We start from the raw sequence: 15,291 nt of genomic DNA, 5'->3' as shown, positions 1-15,291 counted from the left end.
GGTACAGCAGAAATGAGAATTTTAACACCGTATTCCACACAAATTAAACCTCCACGATTAATTTATCTTCTTCGCATCTCTATTTTTTATTTCGAATTCTCGAGAATGCTTCAACAAGAATTTTGTTCGTCGATCATGCTAAAGAGGTTATCCAAACACCTGTCTCGACGAGGAACAACTTCGCACCGAGAAAGGGAACGGATGAAACAAACGCATCCATAGCAATTTATAGCATAGACATATGAAAGAAATATGAAATAAACATAAAGAAATAAACATGAAGATGTAGACCGATCTTTATACTAGGGGTAACTAATAATCAGTGATCCACAATCTGTTTTTTCTAAAAATTGAAACAAATATTAACCATTCTGTAACACTATTTTGGTTATTTAATATATTCTTGTATGTGCATAATAATAAAAATGCTACAGTCTTTTCTATTATCTTTTACCAAAGTACTGTCACAGAATGGTTAATATTAGTTTCAATTTTTAGAAAAAACAGAAATCGGACACGTTTCCCCTTGCCGCGATTTTCAGTTGCCCCTCGTACAAAGACTTGGTCTATATTTTCATATGTCTATGATTTATAGTTTCGAAAGAAAAGTGTCCACCGTGTCAACGGTGCTTGTAATTGGTGGAAAAATCGAAGCAACTTAACGTTCACATAATATCAGCAAACGTATATTTTCTAGGACTTCCCTGCCTTCCGACATTCCCCATATTTTTCCCGAATCCATTCAAACCGAAAAAAGAGTCTCTCGCATGCGCGCACAATGCGCCGTTTCAAATAGATATCGGTCCCAAAGAAGAATCCGCCATTTCTGGCCGCGGCGCTGGCAAGAATCGAGAGGCAACAATTCAACAGCGAAACCCATTACACGAAATCAGGGTATTATCATCTGTAGCAAGCGAGCGACACAAATCCGACAAGCGTGTCTCGTTTTAACGCTTCGTCGCCGCTGTGACGAATCATCCCCTGGCGTCAAGAAGGAGCGAACGCGCGGCGAAAGGAGCAAGAAAGAAAGTCGAGTCAGAGGAAGGAGGCAGAGGAAGGAGAGGAACGAAGTCGTAAGAGCATCCCTCCGGACGGTGATTCTTTTTCACAGCAGCCGGGCTGATCAGTCTCGATTTCCCGCGAAACATTTCGTGCCATCTGAAACACTCGGTGGAAATAATTACATTAATGGCGTCGCCCAGGAGAAAGCCGTTGGATACATCGACGACGATGCCCACCCCTTCGGTCTTCCTCCGAGGAACGGAAAGCAACCCCGCGCCGGTTTCAATGGCGAAACATGGAACTGACGGAATAATGCTCCACCCACGGGCTAAGGTATACCAACGGGCTGCACCCCCTGGCACCTCGCGCCCTCCCCCACCAGCCAGCCTCGCGCACCCTCACTTTCTTCGCGACAATGCATAATGCCATTCTGCCGCGGTACCAGCGACAATGGGCGCGCACGTCCTGCTGGAAAGTAATTATCTTAATGTCGACGAGCCCAGCGCCGACGAATGGAGAACACTCGCGCGACGGCTGCCTTGTGCGAGGGATCCTCTTGCCTTGGTTACTCCGGTTGCCTTTGCCCGCACCACCCTTCCGCGCGCGCAACAACCCACCCCCGCCTGCCTTTCCTTTTGCATTCCTTCCTTCCTTCCTTCCTTCCTTCCTTCCTACTCCGCTTACTTGCCCCGTTGTTTCGCTCTTGGATGCGGATTGTGCGCGGCACAATATCGATGCCGCGAACCGTTCCCGCGATATCGTGACAAATCGTGTCGCAACACGCGCCCCGATTGTCCGCGTTGCTGATGGATGCGTCGTGGAACCATCCACGAACCTAAATAGCTGATGGTCGCCAGTTTTAGGGGATGGATTACGAGGTCGCCGATTACGGTTGTTTTTCAGTTTTAGAGTTCCCTGAAGTCGCATAAATTCTGAAGCTTGAAAATTCTACCAGTCTACAGAGAGCTAGATGGGATTACTCCATGGTGTCAGGCTTGGCAAATTACCGATAGATGTTAATAGCTGAACCCACTGCGAAAGGGGATCCATTCAGATGGAAACTGCACGGGGTGTTTAGAAAAACCCATCTGTCACCACTCAAGGATCACTTGGAGAGAAAAAAATTTCAACCAGGTACGATCCTCCGAAATGTCCACCCAAATGCATCCCTGCTCGAACGTTCCGAAGGATTCAAACGAAACCTAGCTTCGCGAACATTGCCGCGTCACCGTGCAAATGCCCGCCGTCCGAAAAACGGACGGAAGAAATTGATAAATCTGTCCGTACTCGAGACGGCCGAAGAGCGACTCGATAAATCGATTGCATTAAAATCGTGCCGGGGATCCGAACCGGGAGTCTACCGGCGCGACAGCGTAGCCCGTAATTCCATTGGTGTGCCTGCAGGCGAGAGATCCTTTGTAATCGACACGAAAGAAGGGTATGAGAGGGGGGCCAGGAGGAGGAGAAGGGAACGAAAGGACGAAGGAGGAAAGAAAAAGTGCGTTTTACCGTGACCACCCGGATCGCATTATTCCCTCCTCTTTTCCAATCTCAATTAGTCATTACGTCTCACGGCGCGGCGTAGTGCCGATGCCCTCCTCGACAACCCCCCTCGACGTCCGCGCCCCGTTTCTGCATTAATTGCGTCTACGTCGGTCTACGTTTGCCCCTTTCGCCACCCCCGAGCCTCTCGATTCGCTGCCCCCTCTCTCATCCCTCCGACAACCAGCACGGGGTGTTTCGACAAGGATTAGTGTCGACGCCACGAACCGCATAATTCGCCCCCCCCCCACCCTTCCCCCCAAACCACCGTGTCTACTACTCGAGGAAAATCAGATCCGCGGCGGACTAGCGCAAGAATCGGCGCCCTCCAAGACGTTGTTTACGTGGGTTTAGTCCGCTCGACGCATTGTAATGATTCCCAGCCGAGCGTTACGCCACGATAATTGATCGTTACGCGCCGTTTGCGCGAGCGGGCAGTATCGAGCGATTTCTGTTCCCCCTCGAGTTGCTCCTCGTATTCTTCAAGTAGAGTTTTTGAGAAAGGCTTTTGGGGGTTTCTGTTCTATTCTCTATTGGGTTGTCTGGAAAGTCCATGTCGATTGTTGATAGGTGGTACTAATCTGAATACATCGGAATGGTTGGAAATCAATTAAATGAATGCATCCCTTAGAAGGTGGAAAGGTTGTGGAACAAAATGGTACCCATGTAAGCCAATGTTATTCAAATGTGCCTTTGAATTTTTCTTAAAAATTGGCACGAACTTTTTGGGCAACCCAATATTTTATTTGAGTATGGTTGACGTCGCACTTGGGTGGTGTGATGATAAATGTTTCCAAGGGATTTTAAACCTAAGGGTTTAAGTTTTCTTCAGAGTTTATGTAAAGGAACGGTTGATCTAAATAAAATCCTAGGTACAAAGGAATAAAGTCGAATTAATTTCCCTCCGCCTTGAAACGAAAGAAGTCCACCCCCGACTACCATCTTACATAAAGAACCACCCTGTAGATCGCACGTATGTGTAACGCACGCGGTAGGTTTCAACCGGTCGTCAGTCGCACGAACGTGTTCTCAGGGGGTTGGTCGCGATACCAGCACACGGTAACAGTGCGCCCACTTCACCCTCGCTATCCAGGCCGCCCAGCAACCCCCCTACACCCACCCACAAAACCGGAGAGGCAGTCGCTAATTACGCAACGCGTTCGAGCGTACACGTCGGGGTGGCGACGTGGCACCGTCATGGGCCCGTGTATCCCTCATCCTCCACCTTCCTCCTCCTTGCGTTTCCATCCCTCCGTTCAACCCCCTCCTCTGTCTTGTTCCCTCTTACCCGCCGCTTTCTGGTACTTTTACGATTGCCTATAATCACCCAAAGTACGCTGCGATTGCGTTCCGTTCTACCCCACCTGCTTCCAGGACCGACCAACCCCCGCGCTTTTCATCTCCCTTTCCTGCGACGAAGCTCCAGCGTCACGGTCGCGTCGTGCAGTCGACTTAATTTGCAGGATCAACATCGGAACGTCGCGCGGATAATCCGGCGCATCCGAATTACACGCTCAGCGTGCTGTCTGAATACACCGAGCACCTGCGGACTCGACAGAGGCGGAGGGCGATTACTAATTAGCCGGGATTTTGCCACCTGGATGAGACCCGTTCGCTTCACCACCCCCTCGTTCCTCGTTCGGTCCGCGTCATCTCCAAGAGACGAGCTGTCTTCCGTGCACCAGCGCGTAGCCGATTTGCGGATGAAAGTGACAATCCTGAGCACCTCGCTAATCGAATCACGGAGTTTCCCTTTGCGGTCGATTGACTTTGCAATTTGTTTCTTCTAATCCTCGTACGGTGGCCCTTTTTTCAACGGATCGTGGCCATTGTTACCTGAGAGCTTAACCCTTTGCACTCGAAGTACTCCTCACTTGTACTTGAAGTGTACCTCTTTGAAACCTTTTTGATTAAAAGACTCTATATGTACGACCATCGTCTTCCATTACAGGCATGCATAGTACTATAACATGTACTATAAACTCTATCAGTCTCCGTTCTCGTGTCGTCGATTACTGGTTAAACTTTCTCCAAGTTCGATAGACAGTAAATTGATCTCAACGTTCCTCCCTGGCATCATTCAACCTACTTCGATGAGTTCGTTTCACACGTCTGACTAATTGTCGAAAGCTTAATTAATCGTTCATTCCGTTCGACGTTCAATTTATCGGTCGATGTCTTCGGCAGTTGCTTCTGAATTTCCGAAAGATGGAGTCACTGTACCTGGTGGTGGGCTCGAGGGTGGATTGGATTTTACTGGTATCGAAAGTCTTGATCATTTTACATAAATAAATGAATACTTTTTTAAAAAAAATAAGCTCTCATTTGTTTCAGTTTTTCGCACATATTTCAGAACTTAACTCTCCGAGGTCACACGTTCTGGAAATAACGCGTTGGTCACAGGGGGTCCCAACGAGCCCAGCCATGTTTAAACAATTGCCGCGTTGCCAGTATCGTTTCGAACGACTCATAAAAATTCAGGATACTAGTTTGAACCTTTCGGAATAAGAATATCATGGCCTACAATTTTTATCAAATTTTCAAAATGGCGAAAAAAGATCAGCAAGGAGGCAATGCGTAAGAAAGAACATTCTTTACTAAAAAAATCATAACTCTTGCAATTTTTACTATATTTTCATAAAATAATTAACTTGTAGTAATTCTAGCTTAAAGTTGCGCTTGGTGTCATTTTGACTCCGGATGACCGCGAAAGGTTAATCGCTTCGTAAAACATTTATTCGAGTCGATTATGCAGAATTTCTAAACGATGACTGCACGCTATTTAAAAATTACAATCTCTTCGAAGCCAGACATTCGACCGCCCGATCGGTAACCGTAACTGCCCGGTTCGATTCTCCCATTCGTCGACGTTGCTCCAGTAACGCGCGAATCGCTGGCAAAGGGGGACAAAGGTGCGCGAAAAGAATGCCACGGAGAAAAGAAATGTCAGCCGCGAGCGAGCCCGGCGAGATGCATTCGCGAGCTTGCACTCACGAAATCGTAATCTCCGGCAGAAGACAATGGCGGCCATTGTTAGACCCCCGCGATTCTCACGGCACTTCCATAGAGATCGACCTTGGCAATAGCTTCGATAGGGAGCGAAAACACCAACGGGAGGAGTCCCCAGACGGATCTCGGGTCTCATTCGAAATTCACAGGACCCTGGATAAGCGAAAAGGGGTTGATTCGCCGCTGCTTGGAGGAGTGGTGGGGGTGGGGTGGGGTGGGGTGGAGGTGAGAGGACGTTGCGAAAAGATTTCGTCGCTAATGGCAATCATTAAACGGGAACAACAGGTTTTCATACGTGCACACCAGAAGATATGCGGCTTTCTCGAATGGTTGAAGGTGGATGGCAAGGTGGTGAAAAGAGGGATGGCGCGAAGAGCGGGTGGCAGGGGAGGTGGCTATACTTAAATTACCTAGGAAGCATCGTCGGCATTCATACGTGGGATAAGCATTGTCATCCCGGGGGATTGTCTCACAGACACCTCGCTGGCACATGCTTTATGTCGTAGAGGGTAGCGGAGAGCCGATGCCCGGGGGTGACTCTGTGAGACGCGGGCGCCAGGGGGCGGCGAGAGAGGAGAGGGGTCGTTTGGGAGGAAGTCGAAGCTTTATTAGGTAGATAACCGAGATGCGAGCTGCGTTATATAGATGCCCATCCACGCTGAGCTGCCTCGTTTTACTCACTTCAATGCTTAATGGAATTGAGTTCTTGTAAGCGCCCTCGGCCCCCCATTCCGCCCCACCCGCCCCCCTCTAGCCACCCCGTTCGCCCGTCGACCAACCCCGTGCTCCCCTCGAGGCTGTTCGCCGGGCGAGGGGGAGGAGAGCCAAAGGGGCAGCACAGGCGGAGGACACGAGATAATTGGTATTTTGTCTCGCCAAATCCTTTGTATCTCGAGTTTTAATTGACTTCGAGATTTTTCAATACCAATTTGCACCCAACTGCATACAGAGGAAAGGAACGTATGAGTGGCGGCTCCCGCCCCTAACGGGCCCTGTGTGCGTCTGTGCTCGGACGCGCGCGTATTTTCCAGAATCCCGGCTCGACGGAATGGCGACCATCCGTCGACGGACTCTTCTATTTTTTTTCCTCCCGCGGAAGAGTCCGGCTTCCCTTTTCCCCTCTTTTTCGGGGCTTTAATCGCTTCCTCCCTCTGTTTACCGTTCTCTTATTGGCGCTACGTCCCCGCACCCCCGCCTCCCGGAGCCTCGACAAACGCCATTGACGATTTCGTCGGACAGGGAAGAAATTTTGGTAATAATTGGCTGCTCCACGGGGTTAATTTATTCGCGACATTCTATGCGTTTCGTTGGAAATTATTTTTAGGAATAGATGTGCATGGTGGTTCGTTCTGCGATTGGTACTCGGGGGTGGCAAGGGTGCGAGTTCGAAGATTCGAACCGAGACGATTTCTGATTAAAATATTTGTAAATTATTGGCAGGTATGGATATTCTAAGATCCTTTTTTGACATCTCGTATGCACGAATGTTGTGTGAGATTGATTCCCAGTACTGATTGAAAGTATTGCTAATGGTAAACACAGTCGTGTGCGAGAAGTGCGCAAACTGCGACGTGTGTTGTAATCGGAAAAAATATTATACCCGTGTAATAATATTGGTTGTTATTTATAAAATTAAAAGGTTCCTACAAAGGCCAAGTCGTCCTTGTTTTTTCCTTTTCCCCATTGTAATTCACTCTTGTTTCTCTATATAATATTTGTAACGTAACCTCCGTTCGACAAGTAACAAGAACCGAATTGAATTTGTTCCAGAAGCAACTTCGTTGTATAATAACATTATAAATTCTAAAATGGAGCACCGACTAAGGAAGAATAACCTCGTCTTTCGTTGGGGACGATATTATTCGAAGTTAGCTATTAAAACGACGCCGCTCGGTCGTGCGGCGCTCCGTTCCAAAATGCAGGAAGCTCGATCGATTATTTGAAAATCGAAGTAAGGAGACACCGAGAGCCGAGGCGTACGCGCCTCCGCGACACAAAAGCACAAACGACTAATGCAGTTCACCGACAGAGAGAGCTTTTATTCGTTCGCATTGCTGAATGTCCTTTGGGAGCCGAGGGCGCGGTGAGTCGAGATTGGGAAAGGGGCACCGCTCGCTCCTTTCGCCGCTGTTGCTTTCCATTCTAATCCAAGTGCCTGTCGTCGAGAGATTTTTTGCATTGTTCCTCAGATTTCCCACAGGAAAGGAACCGGCAGATTTCAACCCCTCATTGTTTCTAAGGGAGGAGGGGAAGAAGGACGGCCAACATGCGAATTCGGATTAATTACTCAACGAAACTGCCCCAGGATTAGTCGCGTCGCCGCGAAACGGTGTCGACGTAATTATGTCAGAACGGGGCAAACGGGTTAAGTAACTTTTGCATTTTTCGGAGTACCCTGCGACCATAACACTTTATTTACCGGGAGCCTATTTATAGGCTTTTTAATTGCAGTATTTAGCTATTCGAATTTATTTACTGTGTTGATGGTTGTCTACTTACAATGATCAGTGTTTGGAAACATACTTGACTTTTAATGTACCCTATAACAGTATGGAGGAATTATTGTCAGCCTAGATTGGCATATGCTACCGTAGAAAATTCTTTTTTGAATTAAAGACTGTTTCTAAATAGCCCGGTAGATAACGTGTTAAGTAAAAAGTATTTTAGCAAAGGGTAAATATTACTTTTGCGAAGTAACTTAGAACTTGGGCTAATCGAGAATTATACTAAAATATTCGTCCGATAACGTATTCCACCTCCCAATGGTAACGTTAAAAATAAGTAGTCGTGGGAGAAAGAGTTGAAGAGTCCAGCGTGCACACCAGCATCGAAACCATCTTTTCACCAGCTCTAACGACGGTTGAGATCAAAGGTGTCCGAAGAATTCGAAAAAAAGTCACCACCCTCGCGAAACAATCGAGGGTGTCTATGGGGGTCGCGGAGTTCCGAGCAAAGGAGCTAATCCGAAGATCCTCCGGCTCGTTGACCAGAAGAATCCTCCGCGTCCTCCTGGCGTTCCAAGAGGTTTGAACGCAAGCGGGGGTGGAGGGTAGCGTAAGCAATTATCGCGCGATATCGCGTCGGTGGCGGCGTGCGCGGCAGTACACGAACAGAGAGCCAGTCAATAACGGGCAGCCTATACGCTATTTGTACTTCATCGTATCGAGGTAATCGATAATAATAATTGCAGCTCGCGGTCTCCGAGGTAGCAGCAGCAGCAGCAGCAGCAGCCCTCCTCAGTCCGGTAGGGTACAGAGGGGTTGCTGTTTCTGGTCGGTGTGCCGGTGTCATTTAGTGGGGAGAAAGGGTAGAAAAGGTACGCCGTAGACTCGAAGCAACCTCGACGAATAGCGTGAAGAGGGTCGGTTCGTGGGCGCGGCGTTCGAAGCTCTGCGTCGGTTCCGCCCTCGAAATCCTGGGGAACAGAGACAGCCTTCAGGGGGAAAGAGAGAGAGAGGAAGAATGGATCCCTCCGGCAGGTCGTGGACCGGTCCTACGGGCAGTCCACGCTCAGTCGACACCGGCACTCCATTCGAGCACGTTCGAACGTTTTGCCGCGCTCACTTGCGCCCACACCTCTCGTACCCGACACTTGTGGATTTCTTTTCTCTCGACTCAGGTGTTCCGTCACGCACCGCGTACCTTCAGCACGAACCACGAGGCGTTAGTTAGTGGATGAGCACGAGGATAAGGACGGTAACCGAGCGCGACGGTGGTCCGCTCGCGAGTGTGTGAAGTTGAAAAGAAGAAGATTCGAGGAGTGTCAGAATCGAGCCGTCGAGTTCGTGAGAGTCTTCGATCAGTTTCGTCCGTACACGCAACAACGAGGTGACCATGATGAGCTCTCATCAGCAGCACCCCGGCTACGGGTTCCTGTCGGGCATGGATCTGCACTCCGTGCACCATGTGAGCCAGGACATGAACGTGGCCGGGCAGCAGTCCGCGGCGTCGCAGGAGCAGCACATCAAGAGGCCGATGAACGCGTTCATGGTGTGGTCGAGGATCCAACGGAAGAAGATCGCTTTGGACAACCCCAAGATGCACAACTCGGAGATATCGAAACGGCTCGGGGCCGAGTGGAAGCTTCTGTCCGATTCGGAGAAGCGACCCTTCATCGACGAGGCGAAGCGTTTGAGGGCGATGCACATGAAGGAGCACCCCGACTACAAGTACCGTCCACGAAGGAAGCCGAAGGTCCCTGTGTCAGCGGTGCCGGGCAAAGGAGGGTCCATGAGTCCTGGAGGATTCCCTAGCTTTCCTCTTCCGCCATACTTCGCAGCGCCGGCTGCTCCAGTATCTCATCATCATCATCACCCGCACCCTCTCGACTATCCGCCTCTGCCGCCGTACTTTGGCTCCGCCTTCGACGCGGTGCACCTGAGCAAATTGGTGGCCAGCAGCAGCGGGACAGGATCGCCGTCGAGCGCCGCAGCCGCGGCCGCGGCGGCAGCTGACGCGGCCAACAACAACGCAGCCTCGGCAGCAGCGGTGGTCAGCAGCTTCTACTCTGGATTTTACTCGTCGCCGACGACACCAGGTAAGCCGTACCACAACACGGCCTCGCATCTCGGTCCGTTGTTCTCCACCGGACATCACACCGTCGGTGCAACCGCGCCTCACCCTCACCTGATGTTCACGTCGTCCTCGGCGACCGGGTCCGGGAGCATCGTCACGACCACCAGCAGCCCTGGCAGCAGTCCAGGAACCACCCCGATACCGTCGTCCCACCAGCAGGTGCCGAACTCGTCGTCGTCGACCACGCTGGACCTGGAGCAGCTACGCAGACCGGTCTCCGTGATATTCTAGATCCCTAGATCCCGTCTAGGTTCGAGAACGTTTTAAGATTCGTGGGGCGAAAGGGTCACCTGGTGAGTTCCAGGGTAGAGTTTCGATTACGCGGATCGGTCTCGATGTACAATTCAAGAGAACCCGACGACGTTGTATTTAGTATACGCGCGACGCTCGAGGGCTAAGATCGGTTCGGATTCGACGCGGGCAACACACGGGACACATCCGTGAGATGCGCTTCTTCTCTGTTCAGCGTTAATAGCGGGCGGCTGCGAATTTCGTAGGACCGGAGTACGGCCGACCGCGAATCTACGTTCGAGCGAAGGCTCGCTGGCAACGACGCGGATAATTGAATTAGCATATTAATGCGCTGGAACAAAAGGGCCGTTTAGGCCCCGAGATTCGTTTTGCTTTATCGAACGGTCCGCTCATTGTGCGCTACGGTATCCCGTGAATAGACCGTCCCCTGGCTCCAGGGAGGCGTGGAACGCATTGTTTTCGAATAATGTTTTCTAATTGCGGATGTGCCTTTACCTGTCGCCCGACGAAGTCGAACACTTTTGACCGCAGCTTTCAGACACCCGTGGCGCGATTGGCTGTTCGATTCATAAAATAGATTCTATTACAACGGAACCACCGTTATTCGAATGTTCAAACTATTCGAGTGCTTTACTACTCGAACGTTTTATTTGAACAGGGTAGGGTTTTATAGAGTATCGAATGTCCTTTTGTCGTCGAAATACTTTTCACAATGGTAGAAACTAATTGCCAGAGGAATTTTATTACGAAGGATCCTTTGTTACGGTTCGTGAAAATTAGTATAGAAAGACAGAGCTTGAAAATTAATATCACGCTACGCGCTTTGTTAGGGACTAATTTATTTTTTACTGTTACGCGATGCTTAGAATAGATTTCTCGTAGATTTCTGTTATTAAAAAGAGTTCTGTTTTTATGCCAAAAAATGTAGTCTAGGGAGAACGATACCAAAGCGATACATTGTTAATATTAAAAGAAGTAAAAATTGCAACAGGGAAGACGAAGAGATAAAAATGCACCGTTATTATTCAACGAGGTACAGCTAAACTTTCATTTGTCGATGGTAAATACAGTTTCATTTTGTAATCGATTATCTGTCGTACGTTGTTCGAAAATTCTGATCTCTATGTTAGTTCGAATAGCGTAGGTTCGGCTGCATTTTTTCGTTTCGTTTGGAGAACAGGGCTGTCTCGTCGAGCGAAGCTTTACGCGCTATTGGCGCTCTGCCCTCGAGCGTCGTTACCGTTCGTTTTAATATATCGTTTGTACGGATGTAAATATTTCGTAATATACAATCCGCGTAGGTTAAGCACCGCATGTAAACGAGTCCTAGAGGCTGTTTGCTCGGATAGCGAATAGTTTTCGTGGGAAGGTACGTTCGGTCTCCGTCAGATCTCGTTCCAGCTCGCGTGTCCGCCCACACGATTGGCGCTCGAACTGTTGGAACTTCCGGGTAATGGAGAGAGAGATGGGCAAAATTTGATTCGAATAACAGGTAACGAATAAAAGCAACGCGCTGGTATTCATTCGCTACGTTTATTCGATAGAACGGTTAAGTTTTTGTTTTGTTCATCGTTCATCGTGTAATTAAGGGTTTTACAAAAGAGGCTTTAAGATTTTCTTTTGTAATAAACAATGGAAGACGAAGAAGTTTTGTTATTAAAACAAAAAAATTCTATAGGTCCTTCTGGGAAATCTTTTATCTCATTCTGTAATTCAGGTTCGAATTTTTATTCAAAAATTATTCGCGAGTTAGATAGTCTTGTTTGGAGATGAACCTGATCCGTCAGTGGTATAGGTATGATAAGCCTTATCACCAGAGGGGCCTCACACTTACGGGATCTTCAAGTTCACGCAAAAATTGTTACTGCGTGTTACGACTATGATTTAGTAATAGCGAGTTGTATTCTCGGTACAATGAGCATTATCACTGCGTCCTACTTTGAGTTTCTGTAACTTATTGTTTATATTTATTAGATCGCAAGACATATTTTTTTGTTAAACAAAAACATGAATAGTTACTTGATCATTTCAAATGTGAGTACTCAAAATATTTAAAATACACGAGTATTCAAAATATATTCTTAGGACTTGAATATTACCTATAGATATTATAGGTATTCCAATCTACGATATTTATCTATCATTTAAAATGTATTAGTTAGAATATCAAATTATTCCATAGTTATAATAAAATTATTTACCGATAAAGTGCCGATCAATTGTTCGAAGAAACGCAATAATATTGCTCGTTGCGTTAAATACAGTAAATAAAAAAAGTCTTTTTTCAAATGTACAGTGGGTTTCTAAATTAGCGTGAGAGGCCTCAAAAAAGTAAGTGGCTCGAGCCTCAAACTGAGAGGCAGGTTTGGGAAGCAGAGATGGACAGAAGTTTATTTGAATATCAAAGGACGAATAAAAGCTCTGCACAGAGATCTATTCGTTACGCTTACTCGATTGAACACTTATTCTGAAAAGTTTTTATTCATCAAACGTGAAACTTCATTTGATCGTAATTTGTACCGAACGAATACTGCATCAAAAGTTGTTTATTTGTTGTATCGTATACCCGAGACGTATTTATTCGTCTCGATAACGATGAATAAGAGCAACCTGAATCGGTGTTCAAATGTTTAATTCTTCGACGCGAGATACAATTTCGATCTGTGATTCGAATTCGAATTTTCGTTCGACGATTGACGAATTTTAATTTTGATCTGTTGTCCGAAATTTTCTATCTAGATGGGAATTTTGATCATCTCTGGGAGGAAGAGATCTACGGAGAGCTCCGTCCTCAGCGAACGAACATTTCGTCCAGGACGCGGATCTAGAGATCGCACTTATTCGCCGGCGAGAAGCTTCGTATGTGATATATTCCGTCTTTGATCCGTGGATCGTCGGAATACAGCGAATCGGAGCGAGTCTCTGCGCCAACCGTGGTTTCCGGCCGTTCCGGATGCAGTGTTTCTGCCGATCAATGGTAAAATAGCTCCGAGGAATTTATTTGTCGCTGTTGCACAGCTTGCGAACCACGACGATTTCTGTGTAATTAACCAGGCGATTTTCTTAAATTAATATTAATCGTTTTTGTAAATACCAAGCGTTTCCAAAGTAGACGATCAAACTGTGGCAATATACTCTTACGAATAGGAATAGAACAAGGTGTTGTATCACGGCGCTTCGCAAGTTTCCACGTGTTTCTGTTTAAATAAATTATATTTCTTTTGAAGATACGAAATGCTAACTCACTTCGATGATTGACAAAAAACTTAACCCTTCCGTGACCATCCGATACACAAGTTTCAATTTATTTGTAAACTCGACGAATATAAGTTTTGAAACAATTTCCAATTGAATATATGGAAAAGTACACGTTTCCCATTAAATAATATCCATTTTTATTAATTCAAGACTACCGCAACTGCATTCGTTCTTTGTCTCTCTGCTATAATCATTTAATACAGCGGTTTTCAGTACATATTCCTACAACAATTTCTTCTAAATTCCATTAGGAATGTATCAACAAAAGTTTGATTGTTTAATTTGGAGACCCCGTGTATGTACGAAGGTAGCGGTACGTGCAATCAAACAAAGTAAATTTCTCGAGGTATTTTCTATTGGTAATTCGCGGCGCTACTATACTAAGCTCTTCTCGAAAGCATTTTCGTCGCCCAAAAGGTCCGGATGTAAATGGACCAGTCGTTAACTGTGATTTCGTTGCGTCGTGTGCCGCGTTCACGCGATCACGTGTACGTGTCGTTTCCGTAGGTTTAAAGAAAAAAAAGTCGCCTCGTACCTCTTGTTGTAACTAACGTCTAGAGCACACACGCTAAATAGTTGCACCGTGTATAGGGTTATTTATCAGGACGGTCGTGTCCGACGAACACCCTTCGTTGTTTTCGATTTCCCCGATACCCCTTCTTTCGTTGAAACCTCGTCTTGCACGGAGTTGGGCAAAAATTTATTCGAATTCCGAATAAAATCGATCGATCGAACGAATCTCCATTTGTTCGTTCCATAATTCAGATTTGAATTTCTATACGAAAAGTAACCAATTTGTCGTTAATCTTTTCTTCCTTATTCGAGGTTCGTTAGCTAAATAAATTTTGCCCATCTCTGGTTTCGTCCACGCATGTACATTGCGCGCCATTTCTTCAATGTTGTTCGAATGTCCGTAAGACGCTAGTCCGTAAGAAAGCCCGAATGTCTGGATGATGATGATGTACATTGTGTTTTGTTAGGAACAAATTGTTATTATTCGTTAGCACGAGCGATCGATCGGAATTCACACGGGCGGAATTTCATTCTAAAAGATGATCGTTGCTAGAACTTCGGCACAGAGAATTTATCGTCGAGCGAGAATGAGTCGTGGGATTAAAGGAACAATGTCTCTTATCGTGTATGTGCATATATTTATTATTATCGACGAATCGAAGTAATAAATGACTCTATGAATTTCCATTAATTGACCTTGCGTTATTCTCCACGAACCTTACCAGTGAAACGCATTCGTGAATTAGTTCTTTTATCGATTAAATTATTAAAAGCTTTACTATAGCATTGAAAATTCAATCATCTTTTGATTAAAATATCGAAACATTCGGGAACATATAATAATTAAAAAAAATAACTTCTGTCTTTAACGAAAACTAATATTCGTGTCGGTGGATTAACATTAACACTTCACAGATTAAAAATAATAGTACAAGAATTATTTCCAAGTATCCAGAGGGCAATATCGACTCGTTTTTAGGAGCACTTTTCTCAAGGGACGTCTAATACCACTATCTACAGTCACTTATTGTTCGGTTTGGAGTATCAGTCCACTCGCGAACGTATAAGTAATAAAGAAATAACATTTGGCTTGAAAGAAAAATGAAACGGATGGCAATAGGGGGTTACCGTGAACACCTC

General features: G+C 46.6%; 1 protein-coding gene across 1 annotated transcript; it reads left to right on the top strand.

Moving 5' to 3' along the window:
* Window positions 1-9,095: 9,095 nt before the first annotated feature.
* Window positions 9,096-14,826, top strand: LOC128886757 (SOX domain-containing protein dichaete-like). Its single transcript, XM_054141921.1, has one exon. It carries the CDS (start codon window positions 9,388-9,390, stop codon window positions 10,357-10,359), a length of 972 nt encoding a protein of 323 aa, XP_053997896.1. The 5' UTR covers window positions 9,096-9,387; the 3' UTR covers window positions 10,360-14,826.
* Window positions 14,827-15,291: the final 465 nt, after the last annotated feature.

This window comes from Hylaeus anthracinus, unplaced genomic scaffold (assembly GCF_026225885.1).
Source record: "Hylaeus anthracinus isolate JK02 unplaced genomic scaffold, UHH_iyHylAnth1.0_haploid 11985, whole genome shotgun sequence".
NCBI lineage: Eukaryota > Metazoa > Arthropoda > Insecta > Hymenoptera > Colletidae > Hylaeus > Hylaeus anthracinus.
The sequence above is the reverse complement of the archived record's forward strand: the minus strand, read 5'-3'. Positions and strand labels throughout refer to the sequence as shown.